General features: G+C 44.6%; 2 protein-coding genes across 3 annotated transcripts; both read left to right on the top strand.

Moving 5' to 3' along the window:
- Positions 1 to 119: 119 nt before the first annotated feature.
- LOC308487540 (histone H2A type 1-A) lies at positions 120 to 515 on the top strand (the record flags this gene model as incomplete). Its single annotated transcript, XM_081025918.1, has 1 exon — positions 120 to 515. The coding sequence occupies one exon, from the start codon at positions 120 to 122 to the stop codon at positions 513 to 515; it is 396 nt and encodes a 131-aa protein (XP_080882044.1).
- A 5,460-nt stretch (positions 516 to 5,975) lies between these two features.
- SLC17A4 (solute carrier family 17 member 4) lies at positions 5,976 to 23,854 on the top strand. Of its 2 annotated transcripts, none has more exons than XM_081024870.1 (13): positions 5,976 to 6,003; positions 6,402 to 6,514; positions 8,534 to 8,660; positions 13,853 to 14,058; positions 14,592 to 14,825; positions 14,911 to 14,998; positions 15,426 to 15,512; positions 17,140 to 17,258; positions 17,379 to 17,540; positions 19,636 to 19,768; positions 19,850 to 19,997; positions 20,749 to 20,839; positions 22,174 to 23,854. In XM_081024870.1, the coding sequence occupies exons 3-13, from the start codon at positions 8,570 to 8,572 to the stop codon at positions 22,306 to 22,308; spliced, it is 1,494 nt and encodes a 497-aa protein (XP_080880996.1). In that variant the 5' UTR covers positions 5,976 to 6,003; positions 6,402 to 6,514; positions 8,534 to 8,569; the 3' UTR covers positions 22,309 to 23,854. The 2 variants fall into 2 exon arrangements, with proteins under 2 accessions (XP_080880996.1, XP_080880997.1); XM_081024871.1 differs by having other exon boundaries at positions 22,214 to 23,850.
- Positions 23,855 to 24,307: the final 453 nt, after the last annotated feature.

Genomic DNA, 24,307 nt, shown 5'->3' with positions numbered 1-24,307 from the left:
GATAGTGGTCCATCAGCCAATCAGATAGCAAATCACAACCTCCGGACAGACTATAAATAGGCCCCCCCCCACCAACCTTAACGGTCGCTTTTTTTCTGTTATAATCGGTTTTTTATGTCATGTCTGGACGTGGAAAGCAGGGCGGCAAGGCGCGTACTAAGCCGAAGTCCCGTTCATCCAGAGCTGGCCTGCAGTTCCCTGTGGGCCGCGTGCACCGGCTGCTCCGCAAGGGCCACTATGCGGAGCACATTGGGGCCGGCGCGCCCGTGTACCTGGCGGCCGTGCTGGAGTACCTGACGGCCGAGATCCTGGAGCTGGCGGGCAACGCGGCCCGCGACAACAAGAAGACGCGCATCATCCCGCGCCACCTGCAGCTGGCCATCCGCAACGACGAGGAGCTCAACAAGCTGCTGGGCAAGGTCACCATCGCGCAGGGCGGCGTCCTGCCCAACATCCAGGCCGTGCTGCTGCCCAAGAAGACCGAGAGCCACCATCACAAAGTCCAGAGCAAGTAATTTCTCCAGCAGTGAAACCCGGTGAGGGGCCTGAACATGTGCAAAGGGAAACAAACCAAAGGCTCTTTTCAGAGCCACTCACAGTTTCTAAAAAAGAGCTTAAGAGAAACAGTAACTGATTAACAAGTAACTGTTGGTGAACTTGCTTAAACCAGTAGGACTGGAAAACATGTTCAGATAATACTGTGTTTCCCTCAAAATAAGACCTGGCCTAGCGGGACAATCAGCTCTAATGTGTCTTTTGGAGCAAAAGTTAATTTTCGCTTCAAAGGACACATTGTCCCTAGGTCTTATTTTCAGGGAAATGTGGTAGGTCTCGGAAGCAGTTTAATGTGCAGTAAATTTGACCACAGCAAATGGTCTCGTCTGAGTGGAGTTGCGTTTTCACAGCGGAGTAGATAGCCTAGCACGCTGGTGGATGGGAAAAGGAGCAAATTTAGGATTGCTGTGACAATTGTCAAGGGAAGGAAAATGGAATCCAATCTTAGCATATCTAGTAAGGACAGAGATGAAATGAATGGATTAAGAGCTAAGAAAGATTAACTTGGGCAGCTTTTGGCTCAAATTTTGTTTGGAGAGCGTCTACGGGATGTCAGCCAAGTAGCTCGCATATCTAACTTGCAGCTTGGCCTTCATTTTCCCAAATGACTTCTAGCACGGGCTTTCCTTCCAGAAATTCTAGGATGCTTCCATGTCCTGAAATCTGCAACCATGATGTGTTAGGCCAAAAGACAAAAGGCACATGATACTTGAAATGTATGTGAAAAACAGTAAAAACGAATAATGGGTTTCTGAGTATACACGTTACATCTCAAAGAAGCCTAATACCATTTTGATGGTAAGATAATGCGAGTCAGTCATGTGACAAGGTAGTTTTCAATTATTCAGGAATATTAGCCACTGAATTCAAGCTGTTTAATTACTGAAAATGAAACTATTTTGCTGATCATTGAGCACTGCATATGAGTAAACACCCACAGTAACAACTGAAAACCGGGAAAGCAGTCAAATACAAAACTATAAAAATGAAACCATCAAAAGTCTCCAGGTATTCGGCCGCCAGCATGAGTGGCCATAGGCTACTGTGGGCTACTGTGTGCTGCCAGGAGTGGCGGTGGCTATCGTGAGTGGCCGGCAGCCAGCGTGAGTGGCCGGCAGCCAGTGTGAGTGGCCGGCAGCCAGCGTGAGTGGCCGGCAGCCAGCGTGAGCAGCTGTGACCTGCTGTGAACTGCCAACCGCCGACTGGTGACCGACTGCCTCAGCAGGGGAGAGCGCAAGGCTCATAATACCAGCATGGGCCAGGGAGCTGTGTCCTACACAACCAGACTGAGAAACAACGGCTTGAACTGGAGTGGGGGGGCAGAGACACAAGAAGGGGGAAAAAAGTCTCTCAAACACAATGCAAAACAAAAACCTGCACATTCATAACAAACTGCAAAAATTTCTTAAAACATTCACAAAGTTAAAAATTACCTTAATACTTGTGCCCATAAAATTATCCCCCAAACTATAGAATTGGTGTGTTTTAAAATTACAAGGATAAAGTTTTTAGAAGCCTATGTTAACAGAAAAACTGCTGATGAAATAGCAGTGTCTCAAAAAAAAAATTGCTTAATTTGAACCTATGAAGCAATGAGGAGTAAGATAAACGGGAAAAAAATTTTGAGGTCATCAATGAGTTATCATCCTTAAAAACCTGAGCTTCCAAGTGTGTATTCTCTTGGACGTTTAAGGAAAAGATAAAGCTACAGCTAATTAAATGGTTCCAGATTATGGACAGTTTTATAGTTTTGAAGAACTGTGATATAATCTAGTGAAGAAAGCATGCTACCGTATTTCCCTGAAAATAAGACTGGGTCTTATATTAATTTTTGCTCCAAAAGGTGCATGAGGGTGTATTTTCAGGGGAGGTCTTATTTTTTCATGTACAGTAATCTATATTTATTCAAATACAGTCATGTCATCTTCTGGAACATCATCATAATGTACTAAATGCATCTGTCTGGCTGAGATCTTAACTGGGGCTTATTTTTGGGGAAACACGGAACTAAGTGCAGCACAATGTAAGTATAGCAGTTGCATATAACTGAATCATTTACGTACTTCATTGCCTCCCATTACAGTGCCCTGAGGCCTATCAGGCAATGAACAGGTACTTTATTTTAAAATACCAGGTACGTTCATATTCACTTAATAGTGATTAGTCTATTTTTTCCAATAAAATGATACATACAACATACAAAGTTTATGTATGTTGAAATTTCAAATAGGAGTAGACAAAAATTACATTTAAGCTGAAAACATTATCAATAACATCCCCTTCCCAATCCTATCATTCACTTTTATGTTATTTTACTAATTTTAAACCTTTCATTGTCAAATTTTTGAAACATAGATTTGAAAGCCTAGTATGATAAACACCCACATTGCACACATTGCAACAGTTTTATTGCTCACAATAAAACTCAAATTGTACTTGAGTTTTATCTCCTAAAAACAAGATATTCTCTTATAATAACAATACCAATTTCATACCTTGGAAACATAACAATTCCCTAATAACTAGCTTATTTTCAAATTCCCCCAATTTCCTCAAAAATTTTTATAGCTCGTTTTATTTTAGTTTTTGTTTTCAAATGGAATGTAATATTTGTGCTAACCCCCTCCCCCCAAAGTGTGTTAAATTCAAATTTTGCTGTAAGGGCATATGTGCATAATTATTACCTCTTTTACATTTAACAAATGCAGAGAAAAACCAGAAATTTTCATACATTTTATTGTAACTATGTTTGGGTGAGCTAACTGGGTTGAAGAACCAAGATTCTGCAAAACACCTCACAATTGTGCATCAGTGATGTTACCTTTTAAGCAAAAGGCAGAAACTAAACATCTTGTGAGCACTGTCACGGATTAAGCCATCATTTGTGCTTGACTAGATACATTTCTCTATCATCTCCAGCAAAGCACCCTTTAAACATCTTTCCTGGAACTGGGTGGACAGGCAGGCCTCCAGGACATGACTGATGTCCTTTCTTAACCTTTGACTCTGAGCTATGTGATGACCGAAACAATTGAAACCCTTAGTTAAAGCCCATACCTACCTCTCAAGACTCTAATGCAATGCTTAACCATGTGTACTGTTAACTGTTGGCTTTGCCATCATTATTTGATGACATTGTGTGATATTGTCAAGAATATTAGTCAAGGAGTTCTCTCAGCAGTTGATTTATTGCACTGTATATAGAGAAACATCTAAAGAACTGGAAACAGAAATCCAAACATATTACTTAAAAAAAAAGCTCCTTTTTTAATTATAGGCTATGAGGTAAAACAATATATTCCATATACCCAGTAATTATCACACACATATACAAAAGCTACAGAGATTTGGGACAAATGAGAAAAATGGGCAGTCATGTAAAGAAAAGTCTAAAGATCTTTAAGAGGATTAACATAAGATTAGAAGAAATGATGTAATTTGATAGCTGACAATAATCAAGTTCATGCAAGTCAATTGTTCCTTGAATTAAGTGCTCTTGTGCCCTATCTACCTACTTATCTATCTGTCATCTATCTGTCTATCTATCTATCTATCTATCTATCTATCTATCTATCTATCTATCTATCTATCTATCTATCTCTGTGTATGTATATGGCAGCTGTGGGTTTCTTTTGCCCAAAAAGAGGCGGAGAAATTTGGGGAAATGTGGGAGAAAATTGAACCACAGACAAATTACACAGAAATACATTTCATTTCGATTCATGCAGAAAATATAACAGTATGATGAAACCTAATGAGGACAACATGCTCAAAATTGTTCAGAGTGAGTGACTTATTTATGACATTAAATATCAGAGTTCAGCTCTGGGAGAACATTAAATAATCAGCACACGAGGACAAACTGATCGAAATGGTTCAACACTCAGTAATATGCACAAAGGCAAGCATATGTTTGTTCCAGTCCATCCAATCTGGAGAGGGAGAACACACAGTTATCTGAATAGGGAGCATTTAATATAAAGAATTGTTAATTCAGGGGACTGGATACAGGAGGAGTTGGCTAACAAGAAGTAAAAATAACTAACTAGTAGAGGAATAGCAGACATAAAGGACAGTCTTACTACCCTAAGACTGAAAGAGAACTGCAGGAGACTGAGATCTTCTTGGGGAAGCCATGCATGTAGCTCAATGTATGGCAGAGAACTTGCTGGAAATCCAGCCTCAACTACAGATGAAGACAACTGGAGAGATGAAGTCCAGCGCTCAGGAGAAGGGTAGGTAAGGACGGGACTGCACGGGCTCGCCTTGGGAGTGAGTGTAATCAGATAGTCCTAGCCACAGCAACAGCAGAGCTTATAGAAAAGATGAGGATTCAGCAAAAAGGTTCAGGAAGGGCAACCGATAAGGCATGAGAACAATCAGACATGCACGGTATCTGACAGCCAAGATGTAACAGGCAGGGCGTTAACCTTTTCAGTACATTCATTGATTTCAAGTTTGTTCTCCAAAGTGTGTCAAAAAGCCACAGAAAATAATTGCAGTATTTATAGTTTTAAGTAAATATGATTAAGGTGCTACATTTTATTAAAACAAATGAGTACTTTGAAGTATAAAAATTTCCTATTGTTATTCATTCTTGAAAGACATAAAAATACAGAAAAATGTATGTCTGCTTTCCTAAACTTCCTTTCTGGAACACTGCACTTGTGGGGTCAAGTCAAACGCTGCATTCAGTGGCACGGAAATATCATTTGACTAGAGACGACCGTCGCAGCAAAAATGCTAAGAAAGAATGAGTGCTGAAAGCTGTCAGACATTGACAGCTATGGCCTGAAACTGACCACTGGGGGCAACTGGTGGCTTTGTTTTGAGTGGACACAAGAGAGAACTGAACATGAGGAAACAAATCACAAGCAAGCATGCGTCTTGTGAAGGTTTTGCTACAAAAGGGAGCAGAATCACAGGTTGTCAATTTTCACCGAAAAACTCAGTAGCTGGTGTGCAAATAGCTATATTCAGAAAACCACAAAAATCACTCACATTAAGGAAAGCCTCCAGTCTGTAGAAAGCCCAGTTCTATTAAACAGGAGGATGGTGGAAAGAGGGCTAAGAAGGGGCAAGACATACCCACCCTCGTGAACACTGTAACCCTGACTTGGACTCCCTGAGGTGACAGTGTGTAGACAAGAAGTGTGTGGCATTAGGCTCCTGGGAGAAAGGGCAGCGGTTCTGATGGGAGGTCAGGGAAGATGTAAGTGACCTCATCTGGGCCTGAAGCACGAGGAAGATGTAATGAGCTTGACCTACTTGTTAATTAAATAATAAAAGTAAAGTTAAAAATTAAACCATTGAGCCAATAGAACCTTCCCATTTGGTATCACAGGGTTAAAGGTTTGGGGTAATCATTTACCTCCTGGAGATCAGGAAACTTTGAAAAGCTTGGAGAGACTTATTTGAGAGGAATGAGGACCCTGCACTCTCCCTCAGGTTAGCCTTCCCTCTGTCTATTCTTACTATTCTGCTTTTCAGATGTTGGCTCTTTTCCCACTAGAGAGTAGCTTAATTTGGGGTTCTGGGGTAGAGATTATGGGAATGGGGAAGAGAATTTGTCTCTCCTGAGACAATTCTGAAAAGTGAGAGGATGCCACCTTTTCCTAAAAGAAACAAGACCCCCAGAACTCTAGGGAATAAAGTCATCCAAAAGGATAGCTGCAGAGAGAATCTGAATTATCTAATTCAGCTAAATGATCAAAACCCACAATTTGAAACTACTTTTAAGGGGTAATATCACCCCACCCTTGGGACTAGACTAGATGACCTGCAGCTTAAGATCCAAATATTGGGCTTGTTTTTGTGGGATGCATTAACAATAATTTTTTCAAAAGCGCCGATCACATCTGTGGTGAGACTACATACAACACAAATGGTGGATTCTGGCAGAGGGAGTCCAGCTCAGGGCTGAAAGACCAGAGCAATCGGAACAGGCCAGACCTTTCTGGTAAGTTCTGTGCCTTTGAAACATTTGGAAAAAGTAAGACATGAGATCCCACGTGGCTTTGGGAAGAAGTTAACGTGGGAAAAGGTAGGGGCCGAGAATCAGAGCCGGGAGCTGCTGCAGACTCGGAGGAAATGGTCAGTGCTGAGGGCACCCGGAGGTGGCATTTGAACTATTAACAGCTCTGCCTGCCACCTGGAGAAGTCTCCTGCAGTGAACTAGTGAACAGCAGAAGAGCAGGGAGTATGCCAATGCAAAGGGGAATAGACACAGAACCCATGTCCATCAGAGCCCATGCCCCACGCAGCAGTGGGGGTACTGACTCCAGGCCCCCACCGGCCTGTGGGAGCTCAGCTCACGCTGCGCCCGCCCCTGTGCCTGGGGAACACTTGCTCCGGGCTGCTTCCTTCTCATCATTCCCATTTCAGCTTGGCTGCAACTTGCATGAACCAGGTCTAGCTGCCCTCTTCTCGCGATGTCAGCTATAGTTGCGGTCACCGCTACTCTCCTTCATAGCAAATGTCATCCTTCTCTCTTTTCATATGCTACCCCTCTTGGAGGCTTTGCTGGAGTCTGCAGAGCCGAGGCCATTGGCGGTGGAGGCTGGCAGTAGGACCAAACCTGCGGGCTGCCCCGAGCCAAACACTGGTCGTCCTGTTACAGGAAACCAGCACGGGCTCCTGTCATAAGACAGAGAGGCGATTTCGTGAGAACTCAGTCCTCCAGGCACAAATGCAGGAGCAAGAGCAAAGCAAGCAGGACACTGCATCCATTCATTGCTGTTCAACAAATATTGACTGAATCAGTGAGTGAACTAGAGGCCAGTGAACTCTCAGGCACTGGGTCACTAGAGTCCTGACAAGTACACCCGTGGGAAAGGTTACCCTGAAAGCCTGTCGCCAATTCTTGTGACTCAGAATTCTTTCCTTCAACTAATTTCCCTACGGTGTGGACACACACGATGAGTAGGATGTCCCATCCCTTCATTTCTCGGTTTCTTCCTGGCTGCCAGAGTCACTCCGTTTTGACAGTGAGCACTGACCTGGACTTCAACTTAACTTTGAGTGTGTTTCTGAATTCCGGGGCAGTCTGGAGGGCTCCTGGGTCTGCCTTCTGTGCTTCTGATGATGGGAGGAGGCAACCTGTGTGTCAGCCAGCACTAAGCAAGCAGTTACACTTACAACGTTAGTGGTGACGCACAGTCTGAGCGTTTTCACTTCTGGTTAAAAACAGGAGCACCAAAAAATCAGACATTTGCCTTTGTTAACAGAAGTAGTGCTCCACAGAGAGGAAGTAGAAACGATATATTTCACCAGCAACCCCTCCCCACGGCCACTTCCCTTTATATCTGCTTGGCCTGTAACTTCTTTGATTATTTTCAGAGACTAAAAAGCCCGTTGGTTATTTTCAGCCATCAGATAATCTCATGTTATAATTAATAGGTCCAGTCTGATGAAAAGCACAAAACTCCAAACTTAACCTAAAAGTACCCACCCCAGTCCCAGAGTCACTAAAGACCATAGCTTGTCCTTCTAACTTTTCATTACATCCATGGGGACATCGCTTACTATCTTTGGAGCTATGTATTTAAAAGGTTGTTTGCTATATTTTATTTACTATAGCTAGGTGTTTATAATACACAGTTTTTCAGGTAATTTAGTCCATTGGAATCTTCCAGATGAAATTTCAAAAAAGATCGCCAAGTTTTAACATCCAGTTGATACAGATCTCAGTTGAGAGACATGGGGACACAGAGCTGGAGAGACCATGACAACCCCTTCAGGCCATCCAGGCCAGATCCCTCTTTTGAGAGAAGCAGAAACTAAGAACCAGGATGACTGTGACCTTCCCAAGGCCACACAATTGGCTAGTATAGACTGGATGACAAACCAGGTCTCCTGAACCCTAATCTAGCACTTTCCCCATCATGCCTTTCCTCCACATCCTCAGAAGAACCGAGGGTATTCACGTATCATACAGTCTACTTCTCTTTGTATTTACACTTACGCCCTTTTATTTCAGTCGGTAAATGCCAGGCCCAGGGAGGTGAGAACCAACATGTCTACTAGAGCAGAAGCCAAGGCCACAGTGGGAGATACTTCCAACGATGGTGATTTAAACCCGGCTCATACACAAATCTCCAGGAAAGGTAAAAGCATGGACTGGATGGGGATAAAACTGGGGTCTCTGTCACCTCGACTTCCTTTTTGGTGATATACAGCATCATCTCTCTAGCACCAATGGCCTAGAATTCTATACAGCTATAAAGAGTTTTTATTGAGAATGATTTCATTTCTTGCAAGAAACCTTGAAGGTGTATAAAGCAGGCAGGTATCAAGCCATTACTTACAGATGAAGGGAAAACCCAGAGCAGATGCTGAGTAGCAAGTATGGAAAGCAGTCCTGGTTTTCTGCCTCCACGTCAGGGCGTCAGACTAGGTCTCAGCTCGTATTAGATCTAGGCCCGGCTCACCGAGCACAGGCTTTTCCTTTACACCGTATCATAGAAGTCGCTTTCTTTCTCCCTCTCACCTATATTACAACTTTGTGCTTTTGTATAATGCAGCATAAGGAAAACTGTTGAACACTTTATTTTACTCTAAACTCTTGATGACTTACATCGCTGTTGTTCATTCATTTTCTTAAGGATATAAGCTTTTCATAAGATAATGCCTTTAAAAAGTAAAACACTAACCAAGATGGAATGCTTTGCTATGTTCCGTGTTTTAGCCAGTATATCTGCTGGGAAGTGAGTATGTTTTAAGGAAAAGAGGATTCTCCTAATTTTATCCATCTAAGAAGAATCAGGATGCGTGCATTCTAACACTCACTCTAGAATTACCTATTAACCATTTGATCTGGAATGAATACTATTCCATTGCCTCAGCTTCCTCATCTGTAAAATGGAAGAGTTTGACTCTTGTACCCCTAAGATCTTATGCATTTCAAAATATCTAGGAGTCTATTGGGCTACACCATAGTCCGAGTTCTCCTATACCAACTCTTTCTCTCTCCGCAAATCAGTAACACAGAGAATTTCTGTACAAACTTTTTCCATGGCACAATATTGGGTAAGAGTAGGTTGGAAATCAGACTGCTTATGTTTTCAACCCTGTTTTGCCATTTATGAATTGTGACCTTAGGCAAAGTACTTAAATTGTCTCAGTTTCCTTATTTGTAAAAAGGAGATAATAATAGTACCTACCTCATAGGATTTCCATGAGGATTAAATTACATATGAAAACGTACAGTATCTAAATATAAACTACTTAGAACAATGCCTGGCACATAATTAACACTATATAAACGTTAGCTATCATTATTATTCACACAGTGTTCCCTCTGCCCAACAATACTTCAGGGAAGGTGCTCCTGGAATTATCTCCATTTTACGTGAGCAAGAACTCAGGCATAGAGGGATTAAGTAACTCATTTAAGTCACCCAGACACAAAAAGGTGTCATCTGGATTCAAACCAGAGCGATCTGATTGTCAACCATTATATTACACCGCTGTCCTTATTTTATCTGGGAATATTGGAGAATAATTTTATTTCCAATTTCTTCAAGTTCTCAAGAATAATAATGAGAAAAAATCAAGCTTAGAGTCTGTGAAGTAAATCAACAGGGAAATATGAAAGAACAATCCAATATAGGTGAGAAAGGAAACTAAAGAGGGAAAATGTCACTTCAGAATTAACATGGAATTAGCAGTCGTCAGAAAAATGATCACTCTGGAAAATCAAATCAACAACATAAAGCTGAGGCTTGAAACAGTTACGGAAAGGGGCAGCGGGGCAAGACAGTGGATCAAAAGATGATTGGTATGAAGAAGGAAAGAAAACAAAGACTACAGGAATAAATGAAGCAACTTAAGTAAGCATCCAATTCACTGAGTCTACAACTTCGAGGAAAGCATGTGGAAAAATGAAACAGACAATTTAAACGTAGAAAAATGTAACCTGAAATCAGGAAGGAAACTGAAACAAAAAATATATGTAACAGCTGATTCTTTAGTAAAGGAGATGCCCTTGCAGCAATAAAACACATATTTCACTACTCAGATTGATCAGGCAGAGAGATTAAATACAAGTAATTATGGGGGAGGGGAGAGTGAATACAGGAGCACTTTAAATGTATAAGATCTTATTATGGGGTAAATCGATAAAGCACATGATTTCTTATGAAAATATAATGTATAAATTTGAATTTAAAAAAGTATAATTGTCAAAAAGCATGTAAGAAGTGGAAAAAGTTGTCAAAAAGTTACCCCTTATAAAACAAAGTCCTGTTAGTTTCCCTAGAACAGTCCCGTGAGATTTTCAAGGAGAAAATGCCCACGCACCTTGTGCACCAGAAACCCATCATGTGGACATCACCTTTACAAGGTGCAGCATAGCTGCTCACTCCAGTGTGGACTGCGGGTGTGACTTCTTCCAGAGAACAGTAAGGAAAGGGAGCAAACCCCAGGAAATGCACAGTGGGAAACCTGACAAGCCCACCTCAGCCCCGTGCTCAAGGCCAACGATGCGATGAGAACGGCCGTTTATCTCTAGTGGTCTTCCTCTCAAGAGCACATTGCCCGGTCTAATCATGAGAAAAAGCCCAGCTGAGGGACACTGAAATATCTGCCTGGGAACTCTTCAAAATTGTCATCAAAAACAAAAGGTCTGACTAGCTGTCAGAGGACCCCAAGGATCCGTGAGAATTAAAAGTACTGTGGTATCCTAAATGGAATTCTGGAACAGAAAAGGGCATTAGGTAAAAACGTCTGAATAAAGTATGGGCTTTAGCTACTAATACTGTTATCAGTAGAGGTTCAGTAATTGTGACAAATGTACCATACGAATGTTGAGAAGCATATACCTGCCAAAAAAGACTTCTTGTGGCTCCTTAAGCCCAAATTCATAACCAGTCTAGCAGCCATTGTTTACAGAGGCCTCAAGCACGCTGCATTTCAGGCAAAAGCCACAGGTTAGGCTGCCAAGGCTCTTGCAAAGTGGCTGAGTTAATACTTATGAGAGCTCCTAGGATTGAAATTTAACCAATAGAACTGAGAATTTCCCTGTCCAATCAGAGCTGTACAGTTATAGTCTCGCTTGCGTTTTCACTGACCAATCAGAGCAGCTCTGTTCTGACCAATCAGGATGCTGCTATTTGGACCAATCAAATCGTGCATATTTGGATTCCTTATTTGCATAGAAATGGACCAATCCGGGACCGGGGCAGGCACTCCTGTCTATATAAGCCAGCTTCATTGCTGCTCTCACAGCGTACTTTCGCGTCCTATTAGAAGTGTTTTGTGTTTTGGAAGGTTGTAGGGCTAAGCTGCATTCCCAAGCCCTTAAAACTAAGCTGTTGCCCAGGGATGTTTCCCCTTCAATCCCCCCCTTCCAAGCTGGGGACTACTGCTGGTGTTGAATTTTCAAGATGTTAATAAAAGGGAAAATGGGTGTGAGATATACAGGAACTCAATTCTGTAAGTCTAAAACTATCCTAAAAAAGTGTATCAAAGAAGAGCCATAAAACTAAAATATTTCAGATCACAGATTGAAATGGGAAGCTTCAAGGTTGCTTTCTTTACTAGCTACCATGGCAAAAATTTTACACTCAAAAACTGCAAATTAAGCTCAATCATGTGCTAATGAAAAAATTCTAACGAAATAAGTCATGTGTTTTCATTAAAACAGCCTGTTAAGAAGAGATCATTCCAAACATGTAAGGATAGCGATATATTGACAATAATTATAATGAACTTATATAAACTTAGTTATCACAACATCTTGAGATAGGTTCTATTGTCATTTTACAGGTGAAATACTGAGGCCACAAAGCTCAGTAACTTGCCCAAGAACGCACAATGGGAAATAGAGCAGATCCTGGTGTCTGATTCTAGGATTAATATACATTTTACAAAACTCACACAATCTTATAAAATTAAAAAACAGAAACAGGATGACAATACAAATACAGGTTTCCCCCAACTACCAGCAGCATGGTGTCATGTGGGAAGCATGCCCAGGAAACTGATGTGGCATGAGGACCCCCTCACCATTCCTACGTGACATTGTTTAGAAACTGCCAATGAATCAAATTACCCAGGAGAATGAAAAATATATTACAAGCAGCAAAACTAATCATCTGTTCTTTTTCTCTCCCCCATTATTTGTGTTGTGTTGTGTTGTGTGTGTGTGTGTGTGTGTGTGTGTATGTGTGTGGTTTTCTTGTCTAAACCCAAGGGGGAAAAAAGGTGGAAATGATAAGGGAAAGGACTGTTATAGAGACAATAAGAAGCACTTTAACTTGTTGGGACTTAACTGAAGCTAACTATACAATCCCACCTTGGGACAGACAAAAAGACTTGAATACCTGGGGAGCACCCCCATTCTTGGCTGGGAGAAGGCCAAACTGTAAACGAGGCAGTCCCTCTTAATTCCATCTGCCATATCAGTATGATATTGATTAACATCCCAATATAAATTTGTGTGTACGGGGGAGGGTAGAGTCTCAAATAAATGTTCCCAAAGTTAAACCAAATGTGGGGATCTGTCTGTCAACGGCTGGAACCTAACGCGAGTTTCACTGCACGTGTTTCACTGCACACCAGCGAACAGTGCTAGCCTTTTGCTTCCTGGCAGGAGCCAGGAAACAGGGCACCCATGTGCCTTGAGGCTGGTGATCACCTATTGCCTCCGGGATTTCTCGACAGGGATATTTAATCTATCCTTCCAGTTGTTGTCAAATCGTACATTTCCACACACCCTCAGGGATAACAAGAGCTGCCATGGATCACTGGCAAATTTTGTGCAAGCCTAGATTACAGTATCAAGGTGAAGTTTGACTACTCAGGTCACCTAGCCTAGCTGACCTTTCAAGTCTGATCTCCTTCCAGTCCCCAGGCATGTTAATCTGCTGTGTTCCCTGGTTATAAAAGGCACTGAAAGCCATCCTGGCTGCCCAACTGGGGCACTTGGGAATCACATCCCACCACTTCCCTTACTTTCCATATCTAATCAGTCAGCGCTTCCAGCCGAGTCCTCTAAATCCTTGTTCCATTCCCACTCATCGGCTTATCCCAGAGCCCTGCCTGGAAGACGCTTTGTGGTGCTTGCAGTGGCCGGCCCCACACATTCTCTAAGTCTCCGCCTGAGAAATGGTTCCGAGGGTGTTATTGGGCCCCTCACCTCCCAGGGGTGCAAGTGTTCCCCAGACACCCACAGAGCAACATCTGCTCTCACTATACTTCTGCTTCAGACAGGCTGCAATCTTCTCCCTCTCCCAGACTTAGGAAGCAGGGAGAGGGGAACCCTAATTATAAGACTTTCTGTGTCGTCTCTTCTCAGGCTTTTGTTCAGTCCGACATGGGATGGCCCTCATCTTGCATCTCTGTAATTTTTCCATTTTGACCCAACAAATGAACTTGAGCATCACCATCCCAGCTATGGTGAACAACACAGCCCTGCCCAGCCTGCCCAATGCCTCCACAGAAAGGCCTCCCACTGGCTCATCAAACTGCTGGAATGAAACTCGACAGGCATCGGAGGCAGTGGTAAGTTTGATGAGACCCTGGACCCTTTCTTTGACTCCAGTGGCAGGGCTGTTCATGGAGCATATACTGTGTTCAAGGAACTATATTACACAAGAACGGAGATAGCTAAGAGATTATGTTCTCGCTTAGTGTCTGAGTATAACCAAGAGCTAAGTTAGAACTGAGGAAAGAAATTTTACCATTTACTAGATGTAAATTCTTCCCCTACAATGATGAAAATCACCGCAGGCAAGTTAGATTTAGGTCCACTTTCTTCCTTCATGTATTTTTTCTTACCTCTCCTAGGATGCTCTCTTCTTTATGGGTTTTCTTTCTTATATATTAATTGGTTAGTTAATTATGTAGCTGGGGAAATTGTGTAAGGGGAAGAGTACGTTAGGCATGTTAGGTTTTCTTAATGAAACTGGTACGTGGGAGGAATTGGAGGTCAAAGAAGGGAGAACCAGCTGATGGCTTTTTGCCTCTCACGCGTTCACAATAAAAATTGTCAGCTCTAGCCAAAGACAAGCAGTGAGATACTCTGTGTCACCTAGGCACCTGTGTATGACTGGAGTCCTGAAATCCAGGGGGTTCTCCTCAGCTCCCTCAACTACGGCTCACTGCTGGCTTCAATCCCTGCTGGCTATGTGGTTGGCATATTTGGAATCAGATACTTGGTTGGTGCTGCCGTCTTTATTTCCTCAGCCTTGAACCTCTTCATTCCACTGGCAGCTGATGCTGGAGTGGCCCTGCTCATTGTTCTTCGGACTGTGCAAGGCATAGCCCAGGTACCAAGCCATTTTCTAAGTATGAGTGGGGTATAGGGCCCCAAATGACCTTAGGTAGCCAGTCATGGACCTTTGTTGTTTTTAGGTTATGACATCAATAGGTCAGTATTCAATCTGGGTGAAATGGGCTCCCCCACTGGAAAGGAATCAACTCATCGGCATCACTGTATCAGGTAATTCATGCCCCAGTCGCCACCTATGTGCATTGTTCAAGAGGATTCTGCAGTGGCCTCTCGGCAGGAGCAAGACCTTGCACCCCAACTTCTGTGTGTCGTGCTCCAAAGCACTGCCCTACACCACCTTTCTCGATCATCACAGAACACTTGCTGTGTGACGAAGCTCTTGTAAGTGCTTTGCACATGTTAGTTTCATTTTAGCCACAGAGCTATCTTATAACTCATCTATATATTTGTTTCCATTTCACACAGAAGGGAAAGGGAGACACAAATAAACTGATAACTTATCCAGGGTCACATAGCTGCTGAGGGAAGAGCCAGGATTTGAACCCCGATTGTCCGGCATGCAGCTCGCCCTTGAGAAGGGGTCTGTCTGTGGGAAGCATGGCTCTCACCCAGATCATCCTTAACATCTTCTGTCTAGGGTCATCACTGGGGGCCTTAATCATCTTCCTTGCTGGTGGGGTCCTCTGCCAGACCCTGGGATGGCCTTATGTCTTCTACATCTTTGGTGAGTTTGTGTTTTTCAAATCTCAGAACTCTGTTTTATGACATACAATGCTGGGCACAATTTTTGTGATGTAAGTCATCGATGGTTCACCATATCCCGGTAGATGCAGACACTGATATAACTTAAGTTCAAGTTGATGTTTACAGCTAGTCATGTTGTGAATCTTTCAAAATGACACATTCCAGCAGCCTGCGTGTGCAGCTAGGATAATCTGATGACTTCAATGGCGTCACAACATTCCTTCATGTTGCTGAGCGGAACCCAGAAAGGACCCCAGAGGAATTTCTTTCATGAGAGGTTGAAAGTGTTATCTTGGTGGGATTACATTTCCAGATAGGCTTATGTATGTGATACATTCTTTTAAATTTCTCTTACTATTACTATACCCAGAAAATTGTGGGAAGTGCCGTAATCGTAGGTACAACGCTGGTTGGAACAGTGGGTCAGGAGTGGAGGCCGTGAGGCAGGGCAGAGGCTCAGGCATGGACACAACGCACAGTGAGAGATGCAGAAAGTCCCCAAAGACACATGCAGTGGTCCAGAGGCAATTTCTGTTACTTCCCCGCCTGCCTTCACCCAGTCCTGCTTGGGATCCACACGGCTGCTTTCGACAAGCGTTTGTGCTTGATTTCAAAATGTTCTCAGAAATCCCATCCGCAAATTGCCTGATTCCAGTGGGCCCAGTAAGTCCAACTGGAATTTTCATTAGAGGATGACACTCTTAGGTCAAGGGTTCCTGTAGCATCGGCTGAATATTCGCTAGGAAAAACAGTGCATGTAGATTGACTAGTCTGGCACATCCACCTTCAAAGGCTGTGTCATAGGAACTGCAGAAGGGCAGCTTACAAAGATTACTAAAGCCGTGAGCAAGGCATGCTATGTCCATGGTTTCCAGAACCAGTGAACAGGATGTACAAAAGGGGAACTGATTAAACACGTGTGGCGTCAGTGTGTACATTCTCCACCCTCCAGGTGCCACAGTGCTAATTTTCAAATTCATCCCTTCACAGTTGATTTTAAGTTCCTCGATGGCAAAATTGTGCCTTTGTGTTTTCTGATAGTCTCAAAATCTAGCACAGTGCCTGGTCTGTGGCGGCTGCTCTTTCCTTGTGAAGGAATGTATAAACGACATGCTAGCCAGTGAAGACAACTCAGACTTGAAGATTCTAAAAAGGAAACTTTTAGACGAATCCTGTTTCCCCTGCATGCTCCTGACGCTCAGTTGTCCAACACTGTAATTGTGTATACATTAGAGAGGCTGTCCTCATTGAGGATTCATCCCATTTCATATCTTCTAGTTGTCAGGTGATCAGGGGCATATTTGTCCTGCGGCCAATTCCTCCCCAAGGTTCAGTGATAAAAGAAACTTTGAGTCGCAGGAGGAGTGCTGACTGGTACCTTCCCAGCGAGGGCGTTTCCAAACACATGGGGCAAACACACGAGGCTCTGAACTACCTCACGCCCTTGGCAAAAGCATGTTCTGTGGCTGAGGCCAAAGTCAAGTGGTGGGGACGCATCCTCACCTGTGATGGGGCCACACGAGGGTGTGGACGCGGGGAGGACAGCAGTCCTGGGGCCATCTCAGGGCAGAGGGACTCGAGTCCAGCTCCACCTGGCCCTCTTGCAGGTGGAATTGGCTGTGCCTGCTCTTGTCTCTGGTTCCTTCTCATTTATGATGACCCTGTGGAGCACCCATTTATCAGCACCCACGAGAGGGACCACATCGTGCATTCACTGGCTCAGCAGGTGCCGGAAGACCCCCGTGCCACGACCCCGTGTCTGTGTGGATGTGTCGGAGGAGAAGCGTGCGGTATAGTAAAGCTTTTGTCTTCCGACGGAGGGGACATGCTGTCTGCTTTCTTCCAGGACTGCGTGCCAGACTGGTCTGTCCCCATCAAGGCTATGATGAAGTCCCTCCCCCTTTGGGCCATTTTAGTGTCTTACTTCAGTGAGTACTGGTATTTCTACATCATGATGGGGTACACGCCGACGTACATCAACTCTGTACTGCAAGTCAGCCTCACCAATGTGAGTACGCATTGCTCCTCTGGGGAAGTGTCCCATTTTTATAATCCTGGCTCTCTTACGAGCACAGAACCGGCGTGTTACGCCCAGGACCCTCCTTAGGAACTGCCTCCAGCTTCCCGTGAACTCTGACCTCCTGCTGACAGGAGCAGAGTGCCGTGGTCCTGGCAGCTTCCCATTTAAAGAGGGTCATCTTTTCTGAAGGGACCCACGAAGAGTCTACGTTCTACCCAGTTCCTGTTTGCAAACAAGACACTGCTGGCCACACAAACGTGAAAGTATGACCCAAACTCACCCTGCCTCCGAGAAGGCCGTGACAGCGGTGTAGAGAACACAGGCTAAGAGTGAGATATTTCTAATAGGACAGGGTCCCAAAGAGGACTTATGCCAACAACTTGTGGATAACCTCCTTTTAAGAAACCATTCTACTCCGGTATGAGATATGTAAGGAAAGGCGCACGTATGTATCCAGTTGTCTGATTTTTCACAAAATGCACAGATTCTCTGATTGGCTGACAGGAGTCTTTCAGCTCCCACCCGACAGATGTGTAAAAAGTGGCAGAGGGTGTATCAGATGTCATAGCACGTCAGCGACAGTTTACAGGGTCACAGAATTACTGCTAGGTTCTCGCCTCTGTACTCAAAGAGCAGTGTTCTCGTGTTGACCCGGCTCCTCTGGTGAGAATGTGCTGAGTGGCCAACAAGAGCTGCCCTTTTCAGAGGTCAGCATCTGGGACACGTGTGTGCACACAGGCCAGAGGCCCTGAAATCAGAAAGGCCACGCACAGGGTGGCTGTGGGCCCTCCCGAAGGAGGAGGGGGCCAAAGGTTATGAAACCAGAGCCTCAGGCTGGGGGTCCCGCCCTGAGAGGGCCAGGCGGGCAGGAAGCCAGTGCTGACAATGATTTGTCTCTGGTGTGAGGCCAGGCGGGCTCCCCACCCTCAGAGGACAAGACTGAGGTGGGCAAGGCCAGGAGGATGGTTGAGTTGACAAGGTGAGACTAGATTCCCCACTGGGGAAGTCGAGCCTGGAGCCCCATGGCTCCCATTGTGTTTTCTCATTGTCACGTCACCTCTGTGGCCTCGGTTTACTTGTCCGTAAAATGATCAGCTTGGACCAGGTGACAGTTAAATCCTTCCCATTGCTTGGATTATGCACAGAGGATGGTCTCCTTTTTCTTGCATTTTCCTTAATAGCATTTTTATTTAGAGGTTGAATTGATAATATGAGGTTCAACGTTTTCAAAACCATATAAAAAGGTAGAGTGAAAACCCTTACTCCCATCCCCTCCTCACTCTGCCCTGTTCTCCTAGCCCACTCCACAGAAAGTTTTTTAGAATTAATTTCTTATATATTCTTCCATTCATGGGAATGCAAGCCTACTCGAATGTATATTCTTATTTTCCCAACGTCTTCTTCACACCAAGCGTGGTGTGCTCTCTGTGCTGCTCTGACGTGTACACCAGGCACTGGGACTCTTCTCAGCACACCAGAAGCCTTTCCTGCATGATGTGTGGGTGGGTTGCAATCTCTGTCCTACGTTTGTGCAACAATTTCTGTAATTTTCTGCATATCTGAGTCAAAGGTAAATGCAGGATAGACGTTTATGCTTATCGTACAACTGCCCTCCTTGCGGCACTAATGATATTTGCAAGTTCCTGATTCCCCACAGGACCCCTGAGATCCTGGGATGATGTGCTGCTGGGCTGCTGCGAGCTTGATCCAGGAAACATGGCGTCTCAAGTCGGTTTATTATGACGTTGGGTTCCTTTCACTACGTTTACGAGCCACTTGTTTTTCTTTTTCTGTCAATTGCCTGTTCATATCCTTTGCCTTGTTTTCTACTGGGTTTTGTTCTTTTAAACACCTACTTGCAGGAGATCTCTCTAAATGGAGACAGCATGAGTCCTTTTTTGCTTTCAAACTGAACGATACGCAGATTTTTCCTCTGGCTCTAAAATTATGTTGGCTCATTCAGTGGCATGGACTTTGTGCTGAAGGTCATGTGCATAAAAAGAAAAGCCATGGTGTAGAAATGCCCCCGGGGACATGCCCTGGTGGGTGCTGGGCACACACACACCTCATCTCTGCTCCTCAGAGTGGCTTCCTGTCAGCCCTGATGCTCGGTGTCACCTTCATCTGCACTTTCCTTGGAGGACTCCTGGCAGATTTTCTCCTCTCCAGGAAACTCCTCAGACTCATCGTCATCCGGAAACTGTTCACTGCCATTGGTAAGGACCGAGGTGGGGCCGGGGACGGGATGGGGAGCTCAGGGCCGCTTCCTCGTCACTGTGTGTTTGTCCTCTGCCCAGGGGTTCTCCTCCCAGCTGTGTTCTCCGTGTCCCTGTCCTGGGTCACGTCCAGCTTCAGCACCACCATTGCCTTCTTGGTGCTGTGTTTTGCCGCCGGCAGCCTCTGCCAAATAGGAGCCCTTCTCAACTTCCTGGATATTGCTCCTCGGTAGGGACCCCTTTGCCTCTTCCTTACAGAAGCTCAGTGCAGGTCCAGCATCCCTAAACCAGCCAGCCTCCAGCCACAGGGCTCCGGAGGGACCTGGAGCTAGTCTGCCACTGTGGACGTAGTTTTCTGGCTGGAGACAGAGGGGTAGTGGCCACACTCGCAGCTGAACTTCAGGACACTCACGCCAGTCTCTTCTATGTTGGGGACACAGCAGTCATACAGGGGTGGGTCTCTGAAAGGATGTGTGGGACTGCACAGACGTGGTCCTGTGAGCCGTTAGTGAAGGTATACGACACGGGGTAGCAGGAGGAACAGCGATGTCTGGGGAAGGGAAATACCTAAGGACTGAGACTCCCAACGTAGCTCTCAGGTGCTTCCATAGTCAACGGACATACTCCAGATAACAAACCTGGGCCCTTGGGGAACCAATGTCTCATCCAATGAGGGGTCTTTTATCCCCCAAAACAAGGCTGCTGGGTTAGACTTTATAGCAGAAGCCATGAGAACATACAAACGAGGTGCACACGCTCTGTACATTTTGTCTAAATGATGTGAGAAATTAGCACAGGTTACCCTTCGGGAGTCTCAGACCCGAGCACAGGATTACAGTAATTATCAGTCAGCACTTTTCCCTCAGGTCTGACCAAGGTCAGCACAACGGCAGGCAGCCCCCAGGATCAGCAGAATTGTAGTGGAGGAGCTGACATTGGCCTCTTGCTTCCACTGGGATATTTTTCTTTCTCTCTCTCAGGTACTCGGGCTTTCTCAAGGGGTTTCTACTAGTCTTTTCTCAAACATCAGGAGCCATCTCTCCCACTGTTGCTGGAGTTTTCATCAGTCAGGTGAGGTCAAGTGTTCTGATGAAAATATTCATCGAGAAGCCCATAGAGGTCACCCAGGGGCAGCAGCCTTTGGCCTTTCTGTCCCCTGCTCCCAGCAGCCCATGTGCTGTCCCTCTCAGCTCCCACAGGACAGTAAGCACGTGCTCACACTGCTAATGGAGCAGGAGGAAAGCTCAGCTTTACGAGTTCTTAGAAGATGAGCTTCTCAGGCCACTTGGCGAATTTCCCATGGTGTTTCTTAGAAACTATGGTGTGGCCAACCATTCTGGTGCCTGGGGCTGAGGGGTTTCCCGGGACGTGGGACTTTCGAGGCTAAAACCTGGACAGTGCCAGGCAATCTGGAAAGAGTTGGTCACCCTGTGTAGGAACCCACAACTATTTCCAGAACAAATCAGGGAGAGGCCGAGTAAAGGACAGAGGGAAAGGGCTGTTTGCACCCTGTGTACACTCGGCTGGAATCTTTCCGGCTAGCACTGCTCATGTGGTGTGTTCACACCTGCACAGCCTTCCTCCCTAGGCATGCATTTAAAGTTATCAGAACAGACAAATCATCTGACAATCTGAGCATTTCCTAAGAATCTCACCGGTACAGACTTTACGTGATGAAAGATGTATATGACATTCACACAACTAGTGTTCTTTAAGTCTCCTGTGGTTTTCCACCCGTAAGTCAGGAAAATGAAAGGAAAATAACAAAGAAGGCTATTCTTCCTGATGTCAAGTCCTTTCTCTTTTTTGAAGCTTCAATTCCCTTCCAGCCTCTGACTAACGCACTGTTAGAAAGTGGTTGTTGAAAATGCAAATTCTCAAACTGACCTTGTTCCCCTTGTCATTCGTTCATTAATTCACTCATTCATTCATTCCACAAATATGTGCTGAACCCTAGCACGTGCCATGCACGTCACTAAGTGAATAAAAAAACAACAACACCAGAAGTCCCTGCCCTTGTGAAGCTGATATTAGAGAAAAGACAGCGATAAAAACCTCATGAAATAAGCACAGTATATGGTGTATGGAATGGTGGTAAGTGGGAAGAGAAGAAGAAAGCAGGAGAGGAGACCAGCGCATAGAAGAGGGGGTGGGATTTTGATTTTAAATAGGGGGTCATGAAGGACTGCAAGCCAGGGAGGGGGACGAATGGCTTTTTGGGGGGAGGAATGTTCCAGCGCAGGGAAAGACCAGTGAACCAAACTGCCCACACACTCCAGGGACCCCAGGAATCACAGAATCAGCAGCAGAGTTGGGATGGGGGAGCAGGACATGGTGCCAGAGCCATTCTGAACGAGGAGGAACAAGACGAGGCTGGCTAATGACCTGTAGTTTCCTGCCACCAGGATTCAGAGGTCGGCTGGACAAATGTCTTCTTGCTTACAGCTGCTATTAACGTGTCAGGCCTGATCTTCTACCTCATCTTCGCCCAAGCAGAGGTCCAGGACTGGGCTAAGAAGCAGACAGTGACACACCTCTGAGGGCCTGCGTGGCTCTCAGATCCCCAAGCTAAGTTGTGTGTCGTTTGCCCTTTCGTGCTTGCTTCATGGATTAGCCATTCCATCTGCATCGACTGTTTCCAGTATCTTCTCAGAGAGCTCTGCTATATAGTCCCGAAGGTTCTGCCTGGAGACTTTCTGGGGGCGGGGAGACTAGGTATTTATCTGTGAGCTCCTGAGCATGTCAGTGTGTCTGATTTTCTCACCCTTCTCACTGTTATTGTGACATAATAATGCGTATTTGCCCTCCATCCCCAGTCTCTGTCACAGCTTCTAAAACCCTTGTCATTTCCTGAGTGATGGGATGATAAGAACATTTGTCATAATATTGGGTCTTAGTGCCTGGTTCCTGATGGCAGCAAAGAAATGAAAAGTGAGGAGACTGGAAGAGAAATTTGATGTGGTCGATTTGAAAAAGGTATCAGCAAAGCAAAGACAGGACAAGACCTAGGCCTACGTGAAGCCACAGTAGAAACCACATTTTAAAGGCCTGATAAATATAAAAAGCAAGGTAAAGTTGTGTCAACATCTTTACGCTTAAATTGCACTACAAACGGAAGGTCGCATGTGGTTGAAATGCAGCATTTACTTCAACTTTGGATTGAATACTGTAACCCCAAACAAATCCCAGTCAGCTTGGCTGGCATTCAGGCCAAATGGTAGTCACCAGGAAACTGGAAAAGAATATTTTTACTGCCTGTGAAAGCTGGTCTCGTCGCTCCGGAAGACCGCATGAATTGGTTAACGTTAGGCTACCTGGTGACGCTGGAATCTCACCTCAAGCTGCTGCTGTGGAATTGGTACCCAGAATCTAAGAAGTACAGGCAGCCATGGCTTTGCACGTAGTACAAGGTGTAGTGTGTAAAAATATTGATCTGGATGGAACGTACATGGAATTCTAGAAGATGTAGATGACCGTGGGGTGCCGACACTGCCCCCATTCGAGAGGTACTTCCAGACGTGCAGCCAGAGGGACTTATGGCGAACACGCAGTCTTGAGTGGGGAAAGTGGTTGTGTTGCAGAGGAGGGCATCTCAGAGGACGTGACACACGTGAAAAACCGCACATTGGAGGAACGCCAGAGATATTTCATGACAGTGAAAGCACAAAGGATACAATTTCAGAAGGTGATTCAAACTGAGAAAGGAGTGTGACGATTTGCCAAGGCCCAGAAAAGATGCTCACTTCCTATTGTAAATTACATAATGAGAGGAAAGCAGCCAGAGATCAAACTACTCTTGATACAATTTTATAAAGGAATGAAACACTATAATTTTCAACATTAAAAAAAGAAAGCGGTAGAAACAAACCTTGTTAAACTAACGCTTATCTTCTGGTTACTTCTTCACCATTTACCACCCCACGCCCAAACCTCTTTGTCTCATCAATTCTTTACAAATTTAGTCTTTTTGTCCAAAAGGTATGAGCTTCCTGCTCTGCTCTCTTCTTCGGGTCTTCATTCTCTTGTGAAGGTTCCCATGTACATGTAAAAATTCAATAAAATGTGTATGCTTTTCTCCTGTTAATCTACCTTTGGCAGTTTAATTTTCAGACCCAGCCAGGGATTCTAAGAGGATTGAGGAAAACTTTCTCCTTTCCTACAAGAGCAAGAACACAGCTCATAGATGCAGAGAACAGATTGGTGATTACGTGGGGTGGAGAGTGGGTGGCATGAGAAATGGGTGAAGGGGGTCATGAGGCACACACTTCTAGTTATAAAATAGTCCTGGGGATGTACTGTACAGCATGATGAATAAAGTTAATAATATTGTGTTGTGTATCTGAAAGTTGCTAAGAGACTAGATCTTACAAGTCCTTACCACAAGGAAAAAAATTTTTTGTACTTATGTAAGATGATGACGGTAACTAGACTGATGGTGGGATCACTTTGCAGTGTACACAAACATCGTCATGTTGCACACCTGAAACTAATGTCATATGTCAATTACACCTCGATAAAAACACTTTAAAGAAGAGGCAC

The sequence above is a fragment of the Rhinolophus hipposideros genome (assembly GCF_964194185.1).
Source record: "Rhinolophus hipposideros genome assembly, chromosome: 19".
Taxonomy (NCBI): domain Eukaryota; kingdom Metazoa; phylum Chordata; class Mammalia; order Chiroptera; family Rhinolophidae; genus Rhinolophus; species Rhinolophus hipposideros.
This window is presented reverse-complemented; position numbering and strand designations above follow the sequence as displayed.